At 39.6% G+C, this 14,016-nt stretch overlaps 1 protein-coding gene across 1 annotated transcript in view; it reads left to right on the forward strand.

Annotated features, from left to right (window-relative positions):
- The first annotated feature begins 316 nt into the window (after positions 1–316).
- The window catches only part of LOC100648653 (neuroendocrine convertase 1), a 31,217-nt gene continuing 17,517 nt past the window's right edge, over positions 317–14,016 (forward strand). The window contains exons 1-2 of the mRNA XM_003400009.4: positions 317–486; positions 574–739. Of these exons, the coding sequence (XP_003400057.2) occupies positions 479–486; positions 574–739 (174 nt within the window). The 5' untranslated portion in view covers positions 317–478. The remainder of the gene's footprint in view (positions 487–573; positions 740–14,016) is intronic.

Below are 14,016 nucleotides of genomic sequence, written 5' to 3' on the forward strand. Positions count from 1 at the left end.
AAATATATTCAACAAGTTATAACAACAATGTGTTTTACAATGAGTCATAAAAGAAGAGATAGTTCAGAAAATGTTTCATTGTATGCAAGATTACAATAGAAGCATTTATCGGATTCGAAGTTCTGTTAAATAAGTGGGCGGAAAAAGGACAGAAACGGGATAAATGGTGTCTTTTTAAAGCAGACAGGCAATCACTCTTCGTCCCTAATCGTACCTTGTTTGCGTTATCACGTGCGTGACCCTTCCCCGCTTACCTGCCAGGCCTGGTGGGGAATGTGAGCTCCCCTACAAGCAAAAAGGAGGATCGGAACTAATTGTCACACACACTGTCCGATCACTTGTCATTCGAGATCCAATAGTCACCGAGGGAACTTCGTTACAGCGATTGTTCTTCCAGAGAAATTAAGTGAAAGAAAATGTAAAATAAAAATCCTCTAATTACATCGAGAGTATTAATTACGCGAATTCAACTACCGATATGGCTAGGTATCTCATCAGTTTTAAATCGTAACACAAAGTGTCTCTCATAATATTACAGATAAGTGTCAGTGACGAGTGAATTCATGTCCACAGTGTATACTTTTGGCTCGTTATCTTTTCGATCATCATGAATAAGCTTGCAACGAGTACAGTGGTTGATGGTGATAATCATCGAGAGGAATGGGTGGTGAGAATTCAAGGTGGGCCCCAAGTTGCGTCTCTTTTGGCGTTGCAGAGTGGATACAGGCATCTCGGACCGGTATGTCAATCGATCAAATTTTTAAATATACCATATTCCATCCTTGTAATTATACTACAAATACAACTAAATAAGTGTAAGCTAAATAATGATACGTTTCACCTATTAAATGGGCTGTTTCGAAACCACATTGATCGATTATCAGCATAAATTACAAAGCAGAGAAAGGATGATGTTGCAAAAGAAATGTTCAGTTTGGCTTCTGAGAGGCTCCAATGTCGTAACAACTGCGTTACTTTGAATATTCTGTATATTTTTATATATTACATACGTACTTTTTACACTTATAATGCTTCAGATAAGTAACGATTTGGAATCGAGTTATCACTTTACGTCGAATTAAGTATTTGAATTATTCCAACGAATGGAGAATCGGAAAGATAGTCGGTGAAAACTACATGAGATATTCACTTTTTCGTGTGGGCAGCGGTTTAATTTTGCAGGGGACGCGTGGTGGAGTGAGTTAATATTTGAAGATAGAATGGGTGTGAAACAGAATAGAGAAAAAAGCGTGGGAGTCGCTGTTCCATAGAATATTCACCGGTAATTCCGGGAATAAGTTCGTCAACGTTACGTAGAACAGCTTTCTATCCCTCTGAACACAGGGCATTGCGAGATGCAATTAAAACTTGAACAACTGCTTAATAACTTATTGTTAGCCACTTGTGCAACGCCCAATTCCAGTTTAACTTCGACCAGAGTATCCCGCCATTGTAACTTAACTTTCGTGTTTATCTCAGACAGAAGTAGTCGCGAACGAACTTCCTTCTCGTTGAACGTTAGGGAGAAAGGACTGGCAGTGAATTTATTGCCGCGAAACCGAAATTATTCGTCGGCAAATCGACGAAAACAAAACCGGCGGATTTGTGAGCCCGCTGAATGTCTTCTGAATTCAATCATCGTAAAATGTACACTGGCAAAAGCATCAGATTAAACCTTTGAAACCTCTGTTGTTTCAACGGAGATTTCCAGAAATTGTTTCTCAAATATTGAAAAGCTCGTGATGATTCGATGTTTAACGCTGGAACTACCGAACATATTAAAATGGCCAGTTGTAGGTATCTTCTCTTTGCAATTAATAGAATCTAATAAATCTAAATAATTAATAAGAACTAATAAAATCTAAGTGTTTTTAACAAAATTAATGCCGACTTTCGTTGGCCAAAAATTTGGAATTGTATCAGTGCTGAATCTTCTCTTAATTATCTCATTACTTCTAACAAATTAACTAATCTTTAACTAATTAATTCCGACATAAAGTCAATACTAGTCATTTGTATGGCTGGTTTAAGGCTGCCATGCTTACGATAATATAATTAATTTCTATTATTTCTTTTCTATTTTCATCCATTGTTTTCGATTTAGCGAGAAGTAACATTTACCTAACCAGCATTGATTTTTATTAATCCTTGACTCAACGATTTCAGAAATTTCCTTTTAAGAAACGACTCGGTTAGCGGATTAGTTACGATCATTCTATATGTACAGCATATTTAGAAACGCATGATACAGATCGATAATTCCATTATCAAACGAATTAAAAACGTTCCATGGATATCGAGTTACATGTAATTAAACGTACAATATGAAATACACAAGCGCCATCGGAGAAAGGCTCAAGTACCGAACATCAAAACTAATTAATAGGACGAGGAATGAACGGTAACATGTGCGGTGTACAAACAGATGTTTTACACGTTCCGATAATCCGCAACGAGTCACTCTAATCTCAAGTGTTCGTTAAACAGCGGCGCAAAACGTGTCCGCTCCATTTCACGCGTGACGCAAACCCGATGTTTCAAGTGAGTCGCGGATTCGCTTTGAAACGTTATTGTTAAAACCATGAATCGTGGGTGACGGTTCCTACGGTGATGCTAGAATAATATACATCCCAAAAGAATGCCACGAATGCTTCAAGCGAATTCATTAGAATTTTGCAAACATGCGTTCAAAATTCACTTATAACATAAACAAGATAGTACTGCTCTTTTAAAATAACGAAACATTCATGTTTCCTTATTTTCATATATTATATTATAAGTTGAACGCTACGCGCCATGCTTCTGAGAATTCGCGGCCAGCTGGCGAGATAAAACTTGCAAGCTTAGTAGCCAGCGACCGAGGTGGCGTGAAACGAATGATAGTAGTCTTCAGTTGAGGGAAATATTTATGTTTCCTTATTTTCGTATATTATATTATTAGTTGAAAACTACGCACAGTACTTCTAAGAATTTGCGGCCAGTTAACGAGACGAGAGTTGCAAGGTTCAGTGACCAGTGACCAAAGACAAAAATGGGTGATGAGGAGAGGGGGTGATAGTGGTCGTCTCTTGAGGAATCGGCTCGAGAATATTTGGACAGATTCATTGAAACGTAGATGAAATTATCCTATTTCATTGGTAGTTTAAAGAGGATATTTCTTTGCCTGGAATTTTCAAAACGTAATTGTTGCTGCAAAATTGCAGTAGTAATTCAAATACCTTGAGCAAACGTTCCGCAGGAATATTTTCCCGTCGATCGTTCACCGGGATTCCGTCAATCCGCGGGTGGACGCGATATTTCTGCTGACGCAGCCTCCAACCTTTTATCGACAAATAATATTTACATATAATTCCGGTTCGGTTGGCGCGATGTAATTTCGCCTGAACGGCGAGCATTTTTTCGGATCTCCGTTTCCTTATCGGAAATGAATATAATTGAGTTTCGACGAAATACGCGATATATTAAATGCAGCAATTATCATGTTAGTAATGAAAACCGCGGGTGATAAATTTCTCGTTTTTCACAGAACAATTTCTTAATGTAGTATGTCGTCGATCAATCCTAGATGAAAACTATCTACGTATCTTGGAATCTGTTTAGACATCATTCGATTATTTCATATTAGAATACTTACTTTTAGTCACTAACTGATATAAAGATGAGAAAATTGACAAAAATTGACTTCTTACAAATTTAAAGAGCAAGTAAATTAGTGGAATTAATGGAATATTGTACTTTTAATATAAAAACAAAGCTTTTTAAAAAAAGAGAGAGTCAAATATATATATATATATATTAAATATATCTGAAAAGTGACTAAACCACATAATTAAGAAATCTAGAACGCGAGAATAGCAATGATATCACGCCCATGTCGTAAATCTGGCTTAAAACTATCTATCTATAATCCCTTGACATATAACTCCCCAAGCTAAAAAGGGGAAAAAGAACACAGCGAAAAGGCAATATTGTTATCACTTTTTTATTAAACTTCACACTCTAAACGTCGACTTTAAAAATCGTTTTCGAAACGTTTCTCTGGCCGATGCAATCGCGATGCATCGCAAGAAGAATGGGGTTAGCTTACGTACATAAGGGACGAGGAAACGAGACGATCGGCTAAACATCGGTTGGTCCAGAGGCAAAAGGGAGAAAATACGTCCGGGGATATCTTCTTGGTCGGTGGGACGTTTTCTCTCGCGCGACTTGATCTCAAGGCAGAACTCGTTTTGCAAAGTGCACGAGCGAGGGGAAGAGACGAGACGACAAGAAATATAGAAAGATAGAAGGAGAAGGAAGGTGGAACGGGAAGAAGAAACCGGGGAACGAGATCTGGCCGATGTCTCGGTGAATCTCGACGCGGAAACGGAGGGAGAGAATGGCTGGAACGAGCGATCAAATGGTTCGTGAGGCTTGCTTACCGAGATAATCTCTTTGCAGCGATCCGTGCGCCGTGGGGAAACGATTTGGCCGCACTTTTTCGACGCTTCCCCGCTACATTCACGTCTCGCTGGATCTCGAAGGCCTGAAATACGTTTACGCTTTCGCGCAGATTTACCAGGCCAACGGGAACACGGTGGGGAGGAGGGGGAGGGGGAGAGCTTGCTTGGTAAAATGTACGGGATCCACGTTCAAAGGCTCGGCAAGCTGGGAAAATTTCTAGAGTGAACGGCAACCCTCTCTTTCCACGCGTATTTGACTGGGGCCACAAAGCGAAAACTTCTTTCGAGGAAATTGAGACGCGCCCGTGATCTTCGAATAACGGTGACTTTTCGCTCGTGCTGTCTCTCTTTTCACGTTTATCCGAAGGTAGACCCGATGTATCGCAGCGTGTATCGCGAAAGTAACTACACGCGTATGCAAGTGTAAGAGAGAAGGGCGAATCGAATTTCATCTAGCTTTTTACGAGCGCCGTGCCGTGAATGCCTTCGATAACTCTTAAATCGAGTAGCACGATAAGGGTGTATGCTTTGTCTAAAAGCGTCGATGGACGAGAATTTGTTGCGCGAGTATCAATGTAATAAGATAAGATAAAGTTTTTTGTGCGCTGTGTCGTTTCGCGGAGAACGGATTTTTCCCGAGAATTATTAAAAAGGAAAGAAGGAATTGATGGAAGCTATAGAAATGATACGTCCATTCTGTTGAACTATGTATATTCCCTATTTTTAAAGTGTATTGAACAGAGTTAAATTTTTAGACACATACGTCGCAGTCAAATGTTATATTTATAATTTTAATTTATAATGTATTCTAAAAAGCTACTCTAACAAAAAGAACGGGACAAATGCAGTAAATAAAAGGGACTTCAGACCCAAGAAGGAAGAAAATGATCTCGAAAACTAACCCAACGATTTCACTTGTCTTCTAGATTTTCTTACCGATAATTTTCTAAGTAAATTACATTCCATCAGAAACAAACAACCATCCATATACTTCTACTTGACAGTGTAAGTACGTACAACGTTCTTAAAGGCGTTCTTCTTCGGCCATACTTTTTAACTCTCTTCTTTACCAATAAGGAAGGTGACCTACATGGACCCGCATGAAATTGCAACAACCCTGTCGCCGAACGAACGTTTACCCTCGTGAAAGAAACGCGCGTGTGCACAAACTCTTGAGCATCCATGCTCCACAGAATTTCCCTACGCTCGGCACACGCATCAAAAGTTTGATCCACTTTTCCAGCAAGACGTCCCAGACGAGTTGAGAAGGGCACTACCTCGCCGTGATCGTCGCAATTACCATAATCATTTTTCGTGCTTACGAAAAGTGACGTGTGTTTTTTCTGAACATCAACCGGCATAATACAAGTGGGCAGCATGCGGCATAATTACGCTAACAGAGTGACTCTCCTTTTTCAACCGCTTTACCACGATTCCTGGCCCCTGGTGCCGTCAACCAGTCGAGCACTCTGTATTTCTGCGCCCGCGAAACTGCATTTCCCTGCAGCTGCAGCCACGAAAGCCGACTGGCGCAGTTGCAGCTGCACAAGCAGCCTCGCGGCCGACCGCAATCCATGGCGAGCACGATTCACATGCCCTCGCTCGCTCGTTTATTTTCCAGTCACGTCGTGTAATTATTTCGTATAATTAAGCTCACGTGGTCTCTCGGTCTCAAAGGGAGAAAAAGGGTAGAACGGCGTAGCGAAAAGCCGTTCGAATCGAGCTTTTTTTTTACTACTGACCTAACACGAACGTCGGTGTCGACGGTGGTAATCTTGGAATTGGGTTATTCGGCCTTTTGGTCGAGATAAGGTTTGAGCGAGTAGCTTTCGTAATTTTCGATTGGAAGTAAATTAATAGCAGAAAGCTAGTAACGATAGAAGTGTGAAATTTGTGCCAAGTAAAATTGGAATAAATATATTGCTGGTCATCTATTGATGTTTAATGTAGAAATCCAGTGATTTCAATGCTTCTGTTTTCTAGATAGTTTAATACAAATCTGTTATTCTTTATTCGTGGCGTATCGATCCTATGATTCGAATAATTTCGAATGAGAAGGCTGATAGTTACGCGGCACTGGGTTGACGATCAATCTTCCGTAAATCGCTCCAGTCGTGACGTTCTACTGCTAAACGATTATAAGGGGACACTTAGGTGCCATCGATTTGGCAGCGAAACGTAACATCCAGCAACTGCTATTTTTCTCCGACTGTCGTACATTATAGCTAATAGATCACGCGAATTGAAAGGGAACATATCGTAGAGACAACTCGATCTGGAATTCTCCTCTGAATAACTTCTTAATTGGATTGCCAAATTTCGTGTCACATTTACGTTCATATTGTAAGAATTATATTCTTACGGCGTTACTAAAATTTGAAATCTCGATATTTTTTCCAACATTACATATTTAAACAAGCCATTCTATACTTCATTATTGCCAACGATTGCATATTTATCGATTATCATAGTGCTTTATTCGATGGTCTGATAGAGAATTGAGCAGAGAGTCGCCTAAATTTTCTAGGATTTTCTCGCGTTTACGTCCGTTCAGGTAACAGCTACATGCCTGGAACTGAGTGACTGACAGACGTGGAATAGGGAAAAAGTAATTATTCATCGGGCTCGAAAACGAACTGCCGTCGTAGCCTCGAAAGCTTTCGACCATTTGATATAACGTTGCCTATCCAGGATCTTGGCGACGCGACGACGTATGAAATTTTGTCGATTTTTCTCTTCGAAATACAACGTACCATCTTCGTGCGCAACACGTCCATAGACAAGTCAAGTTTGGACAATTTTCCAAGAATTGTAATTCAATTACCTTTACACATACGGTACCGTTTTTAATTAAAAGACAATCTTCGGAAATTCATATTTCGAAGATCTTCGATGGTCCCATTTCTGAGATACTTATTTTACTCTTCTCTTACTTTGAAACCAATACTTTTGGATTCTACCCAACATTCTGCGATATTCCTTCTACCCGATCTTACTTCTGCAATTGCTTTTTTAATACTACTTGTTTGATAAAAATAAAATTGATTTCATCATTGGGCAGAGAAGCTACGTCGTCTCTTAAATTTGTACCATTGTGTGAGCAAAAGTGCACTGCCTCCAATATTCTGACAATGAGTAATAGTAATTTCTTGTTGAAGGCACGCGTAAACACAAATACTATTTGTCTTTGATTCAGTAAAGACGAATTCTTCTACTTTTCTACGACTAATCCAGCTTACTGAAATAAATTAATGCTACGACAAAATCATATATTATAACGGTCACGATAGAAATGAAATTATTTATCTTGACAATGTTCTTATATTAATTGTATCGAATGACGAGTAGTATACCGAGTTCATGTATAAATTCATATTTAGAAGAAACGTGACCCGGTCTATTTTTATTCTGAATGACTCGTTTGATAAACATCGCATGGCGCACAATACGCCACTAGTTTTATAGTTGCATTAAGAACGATTGAGATAACAATTTGCCTTAACGAAGAAACGCAAACGACATTTTTAACGTGTGACCCGCATTTTCGTTATAATCTGTCGCCTACCTATGCACAGGAAGCAGAAAATCCGATAAGCCAGTTAATTACTCGCAGTGAAACTTGTGTACGTCTAAGTTACTCAGGTTTATCATATATCTTACGCGGACACCCTATATTATAAAGGCACGAGATTGCTCAATCAAGCCTGGCCTCCGGGCAAATTGAAATCCAGTTATCGAGAAGCTGTTATGAAACTGTTGGAATGAATTTCCTAACATTAATTTCCGGAACAGGCCGAGGGAACAGTGTTTTCTTTATTTCCTGTATAATCGAGCGACAGTAGGAATCGAACTACAATAAATGGAGAATACCTTTGAATGGAACTAAATCGCCGACAAAATTTATTGAACGTTCGAATTTTAATAGAATACGTTGAACGTCACAGTTTCGGAATTATCAACAACAATAACTTCATGGAACATATAATACGCATATAATTACTACATATAATATAATTATACATATAATTACTCCGTATCGTTAACACGTGTATCGTTAAGTGTGGATATTTTGGAAAGTAATTAACCACCCTGTTAAATGACAATCAGTCTTTGTAAAACCGAATCTTTCGTAAAATGAAGCGTTCATCAAATTTCAGCATATTCATACTCATAAGCTGCTAAGAATTCTCATGTTTATTCACCAATGGAACAATGTAAACTTGTTCCTGACGGAAACGAGAATTACAAAGAAACGAATTAATCTTTGGTTAAAATAAGAGACAAACTGCTATGAAGCGCGATACATGTATAGTAAGCTCGGAGCAAAAATTGAAGGGACTGTTACAATAAAGAGATAGCGTTACTTTCGAGTAATTTACGTAAACCGGCAAAAGTCAAGGCAAGATCAATCGAAATCAAATCACGTTTTTGCTACAAATTCAAAGTGTCTTATCGTGCCTCTCTTTCTCTTCCAATAAATACAATTCGAATATTGGAAATGCCTCTTTATTGCTGCGACATTCAATTTTGAACACCAATGATACAGTGTAAACTCGTTCTTGTCAAAGAGAGTTACAAAGGAACGAATTAGTCTTTGATTAAAATACGAAAACGATCAACTACGATGAGACGTAACACGAGTGTTCTAGGATCGAAACAAAAATGTTTCAAAGACGAGTAGCGTGACTATGACAGTTTTAACGACCTCTTCTCGTGGTAGAGGCATTAATGACGGTACGTTCATAAATGATCGAAGCGGATGCGGAGGTTTTGCCGATTCAGCTTCAGCTTTTGGCAGTAATTGAAATAAATGATATGGCGTCCTCTGTTGAACGCCATAATGAACTTCCACGTTACGGGGGTTGACAGATGTCATAGCGACCTGCCGCTCGGTGTTCGCCTTCGTTAGCTTCCTACCTTCGAAAAGGTTTAATCTCGGTTCAAGTAGATCCTGATATTTGATCTCTGATTTCCGGAAAACTTCGCTCTCGATATTTCTTATCATCGACTCGATCGTGCACCGTTCAATGCATCCGATGACAAATATTATATCACATTGGTATTTATTCATTTCTCAAGCACTGTTTGCCAATTAAATTACCATAACCGAGCAATACAAATAGTAAAAGTAGTAGATAGTAAACAGCAGGAGCCATACAAAATCGTAATGTACGCAAAAGTTCAGTTTGCAAATATACATTAAGGAATATGCAGCAAGAGGCACCGTTCTACTGTACATTTTTACGTATTTGCAACACAGGCAAGTGTATTTTAGGCCAGTTTACGATATTAATTTCACGTTCCATTTATACATAACACGTTTGATTTTATCATCTTAAATATTTGGAGTTCTTTTTAAATGCACAAGTTAATTTCAGTTTTCGGGATTTTCAAAATTTTCACTTGGACATCGTCAACGTTGTCCAAAAAGGAAAATAATGTCACGTTGTTAATAAAAAGCGTTTCGTTCACATAAAAAGACGTGCTCGCGATTTTTGTACAATTACACAGTTTAATGAATTTTACGTTTACAGTGCTCTGTAGGAAATTGACGTTTTAGCTTTTTACGTGTAATTGTCAACATGTCTGGAGAACCGAAAGCTTTGGAAAAGATCGATGCGTGACAACGTTATGATCGACTCGTGTGGCAGACAGGTATTTCCCACGCCTATATTGCTGCGAAATTACGTATTAGTTTACGTGCACACTTATGGGTAGCACGGCGTGTCAGCCACATAATTCCGATACATAACATAATCGATACGGCACTAATAGGTTCAAGAGTTAAGTGAGATCGAGTATATGAAACTAGTCCGGACCCTCTTTGACCAAATTCACGTGACGCTGGTTACGGCGTTGATTTCAATTAAAACTTTGATTTTGACGTAGCCGGGTTTGACGTAGCGCAGTTTCGAAGATTGCCTTTGCTAATTCAATTTCCCACGCATTATATGGGCCCCTGGACGCGCTCCCTGGTACAAATGGACGATCCATGGTGAGACACCATGATCTCGCCTAAATCGACAACTTTTTCAATTCTAATTTTAACCTAGTTTCATCAGAGAATAAACTTTTTCAATCCAGAAAGTATACCGGCAAACTTTTCTTTCGTTTCAACAATTACAAAGAACGAAAAACAAGGATCGAACGAAATATACTTTGGCTTTAAATCCGGTTATATTCCAGGATAGAAGAATTCATATTACATAGCGTTTCAGTTGGAACCGAATTGTCTGTCTTTCTCGTTTTTAATCGTATTAAGAAATATTTCTTCCAACGATCGGATCGACTTTAATAAATGTTATGTTTAACAATTTCTACGCTGCACGTACAAAAATTCATTTTCGCAACTTTTCGCACAGTAGCCATCGATAGAGCTAATCAGGCAAATGAAATCGACTGTAGCGTTCCCATAAGTCCAACGAGTTTCCGCTATTTCTTTCTTCATTCTCAAGATGCTCGTACCCTCGATTCGAATTTTTACGAGGCTCGCACACGAATCTACGCGATACATACCCGCGTTGCTTGCTCGCAGACACCAATCTTGAAGATTGTTTTCTGGCATAAGCATTGTCATTATCACGGTCGATGTTCTCGAAGTTACATATTGATAGGTAAAGACTGTGAGCATCCGTTTCCTTTCGAGGATCTGCAAACCTTCGTGCCACGAAATTACCATTTCCATCGTGGAATTCAATGTATATAATTGAATTTAGCGTGCTTAAGTGGCAGGGAGAGAGCGTAATCTCGAGAAACACGCACCGGGTAGAGCGTTATAAGCTCGAGCCACCTACGACGTTGAACGATATACAAGCGATTATTATACCGGGATAGTAAATGGCGCGGTACGAGCGCAATATCTGTGAAATTTGTAGCATTTCCGCAACTCCTGGGTATAAGAAACTTCGCGTTCAACTGTGGAATCGTTTAGGCAGTCGTATGTACTGGATATTACGTATATTACAGAAATTCGTTGTTACCTCGTATCTCTTTTACCAGTTATTAATTTGTACGTAAATTCATTTACTTTCTGAGTATTTCATTCTTTAACATTTTTAATTGCAAGCGAACCGCGCTAGTTAATATTCCACACACGCGATAAGATTTAAAATAACTTTTTCTTCCACGGTGTTTCTCCTTTGAATTCATCCAGATTACGTTTTAATCCCTGTCTAACAGGAACTTTCTCGACTTCGTCACGAATGTTGAATATTTTACTTTGTAGTATGAAAATGAAGAGGCAAACGAGAAGAACGTTTACCATGTTACATTTTATTACGTGATGCTATTACGTAAGATGCTGAACAAACAGTAATTAAAGAGTCAATTATTTAATTTACGTTCAAAAGTATCCTATTCTCAAATCATGAAAAAATCACCATCACCGTTTAAACGGAGTAAAATTTCTCCTAGTCGAAAGAACAAGGTAACACAACTCGAAACGAAGAGTAACAACAAAACCAGTTCGCAAACAACGATCGTACAAGCGAAGGGATGCGCGAGGTACACGTCCCCCGTGGATGTTACACGAAAGGTGTTTCTGTTCCACGGTAGAACAGAAACGTTAGGGTTTTCATTGAAACGTGGCGATGCCTGCGGGAGCTTACTGCCGCGGGATTACCAGAGACAGTTGGAAATCCGATCAAAACAAATGGACTGCGAAAATACTCTCCCTTCCTCCTGTTATTACCTCGTCTCCCTCTCTTCTCGTACCTTCACTCCTGGCGCATATAGTAACAGTCGTTTGCGCGGGAAGACTGTTACAAACCGACCTGGATAGCCTGGAGCTCGTGGATTTTCCCACAGAGAGGAGACAGCCGGGCGTAATTTGACCGATCGATACGAGGAATCGCTGATCGTCGAGTAATGAGCGACTCTGATTTCTTGTCCTCTATCTCTCAGGTCTCGTTCGTTTCACGTAGACGGACGATAGAATCGGTGGCTGGTTTTCATCTGGCAGGCTAACAAACACAAGGGGAATAGAAGAGCTCGTCTCGAGGGTAGTTTTGGGCAGCACCAAGCGTCGATTGCCACCGGGACGAAGGGAATCGAACCATTATCACGTAACAGACAGATTCGAGTTTGAAGCGTTCCCACGTGGAATTTAAAGCGAGCCATGTTGTACGTGCCCCATTTTAAGGTTACTCTCTTGTTCAAGAGCTGACCTTGATGGACATCCAGACTTTGGAATTGGAGGAATTAGGGGAAAGATTCTTCGGGGGGATTCGTATCGTATGAGACACGGTGGAACATATGATACGTATGTTTCTTCGATTATTTTAATGTTGCTTTACGATTAAACAACGAGATTTTAATAAATCTATATCTAAATAGAAAGACTTTAATATGACAGAGTCACGAGTCTAACATAAGTCTTTCAAAAATAGACAAAATTGTGGACACATGAAGAAAAGAAAAGAAGAATTTTAATAACATGGGATTGACGACAACGTACTGACTTTTAAAAATGATTCCCTGTAAAAGATAGGAAATTTAACTTGTCGAGTCCTTCTAATCTTCGTACAGTTAAAAAAGTTGAAGAATAGCTCCAGCTTCGCATTCCTAATTCCAAACGCAGGATGAATAGAGCATCGCAAAGAGGAAAGAATCGGAGATTAACCTGGAAAAGTCATGATTAGAAGCACCGTCCATTCTTCAGCAGGTTGAAGATAAAGCCAATGGGATAAAACATCTAGTCGGAAACGAGAAATCCATGATACGTGGCGACTTGAAGCGAACGAGGACGTCGAATGACCGAAAATCGGCTCCATAAATCTTCTGAAATGCCGTGGCGAAATTATTTGCGGGACACGGAGGTGTCGTGGATGTAAATTGCCGCGCTTCGACTTCCTACTGGCGCCAGAAATCGTGATAACATCGATGTACCGGGGCCAGTGGTATAAAAATCGGTAGCTGCTTACGCCATCACGTGCGATCGTTCGCACGTACGACCGTTTTTATCCTCGCGTCCAAACTGAATTGTTCTCTCCTTCCACCAGCCCCCCAAAAATACAAAAAAAAAACAATAAAAATAAAACAGATAGAGATAGACACAGAAAAAGAGGGAGGGAAAGAGAGAGAGAGGCGAATAAAAAGAAGAATATAAAAAAACAAGCGCGTTCGTCGTCGAGGATATTCAGCCGTTTATCGTTTGGTTCGATGGCAACGACCGGTCGGATTCATTCCCTCTGGCTGAATACATTTCAAATATAATGGATACTGGATTATAGGTATATTTTCTCCATGGGCCAAGCAAAGCCAAATGCGGGATTATTGTTTCATAACAGGCTTCGTGGATTTTTCCGGCCTTTGTTTTCCCTGTCGATGTTATTCGATGAAAATTGGGGTCACTTTTGAGGGTATCGCACAACCACGCGACGTCCGCGTCGACATACTAATCGCGAACCGTTCGTTGTTTTTTTCCATTATCAAATTGGTCATGTTATCCGCAGCTTAGTGTTGTGGACGTTCTATAAAGTATAAACATGTATTTGCAAATATCTTTGACCGTTAATTAACCGGGTAACATTACCGATGAAAAACTAAGAATGATATGCATGATGAGATGGCAGGA

The sequence above is a fragment of the Bombus terrestris genome, chromosome 13, assembly GCF_910591885.1.
Source record: "Bombus terrestris chromosome 13, iyBomTerr1.2, whole genome shotgun sequence".
NCBI classification, from domain to species: Eukaryota; Metazoa; Arthropoda; class Insecta; order Hymenoptera; family Apidae; genus Bombus; species Bombus terrestris.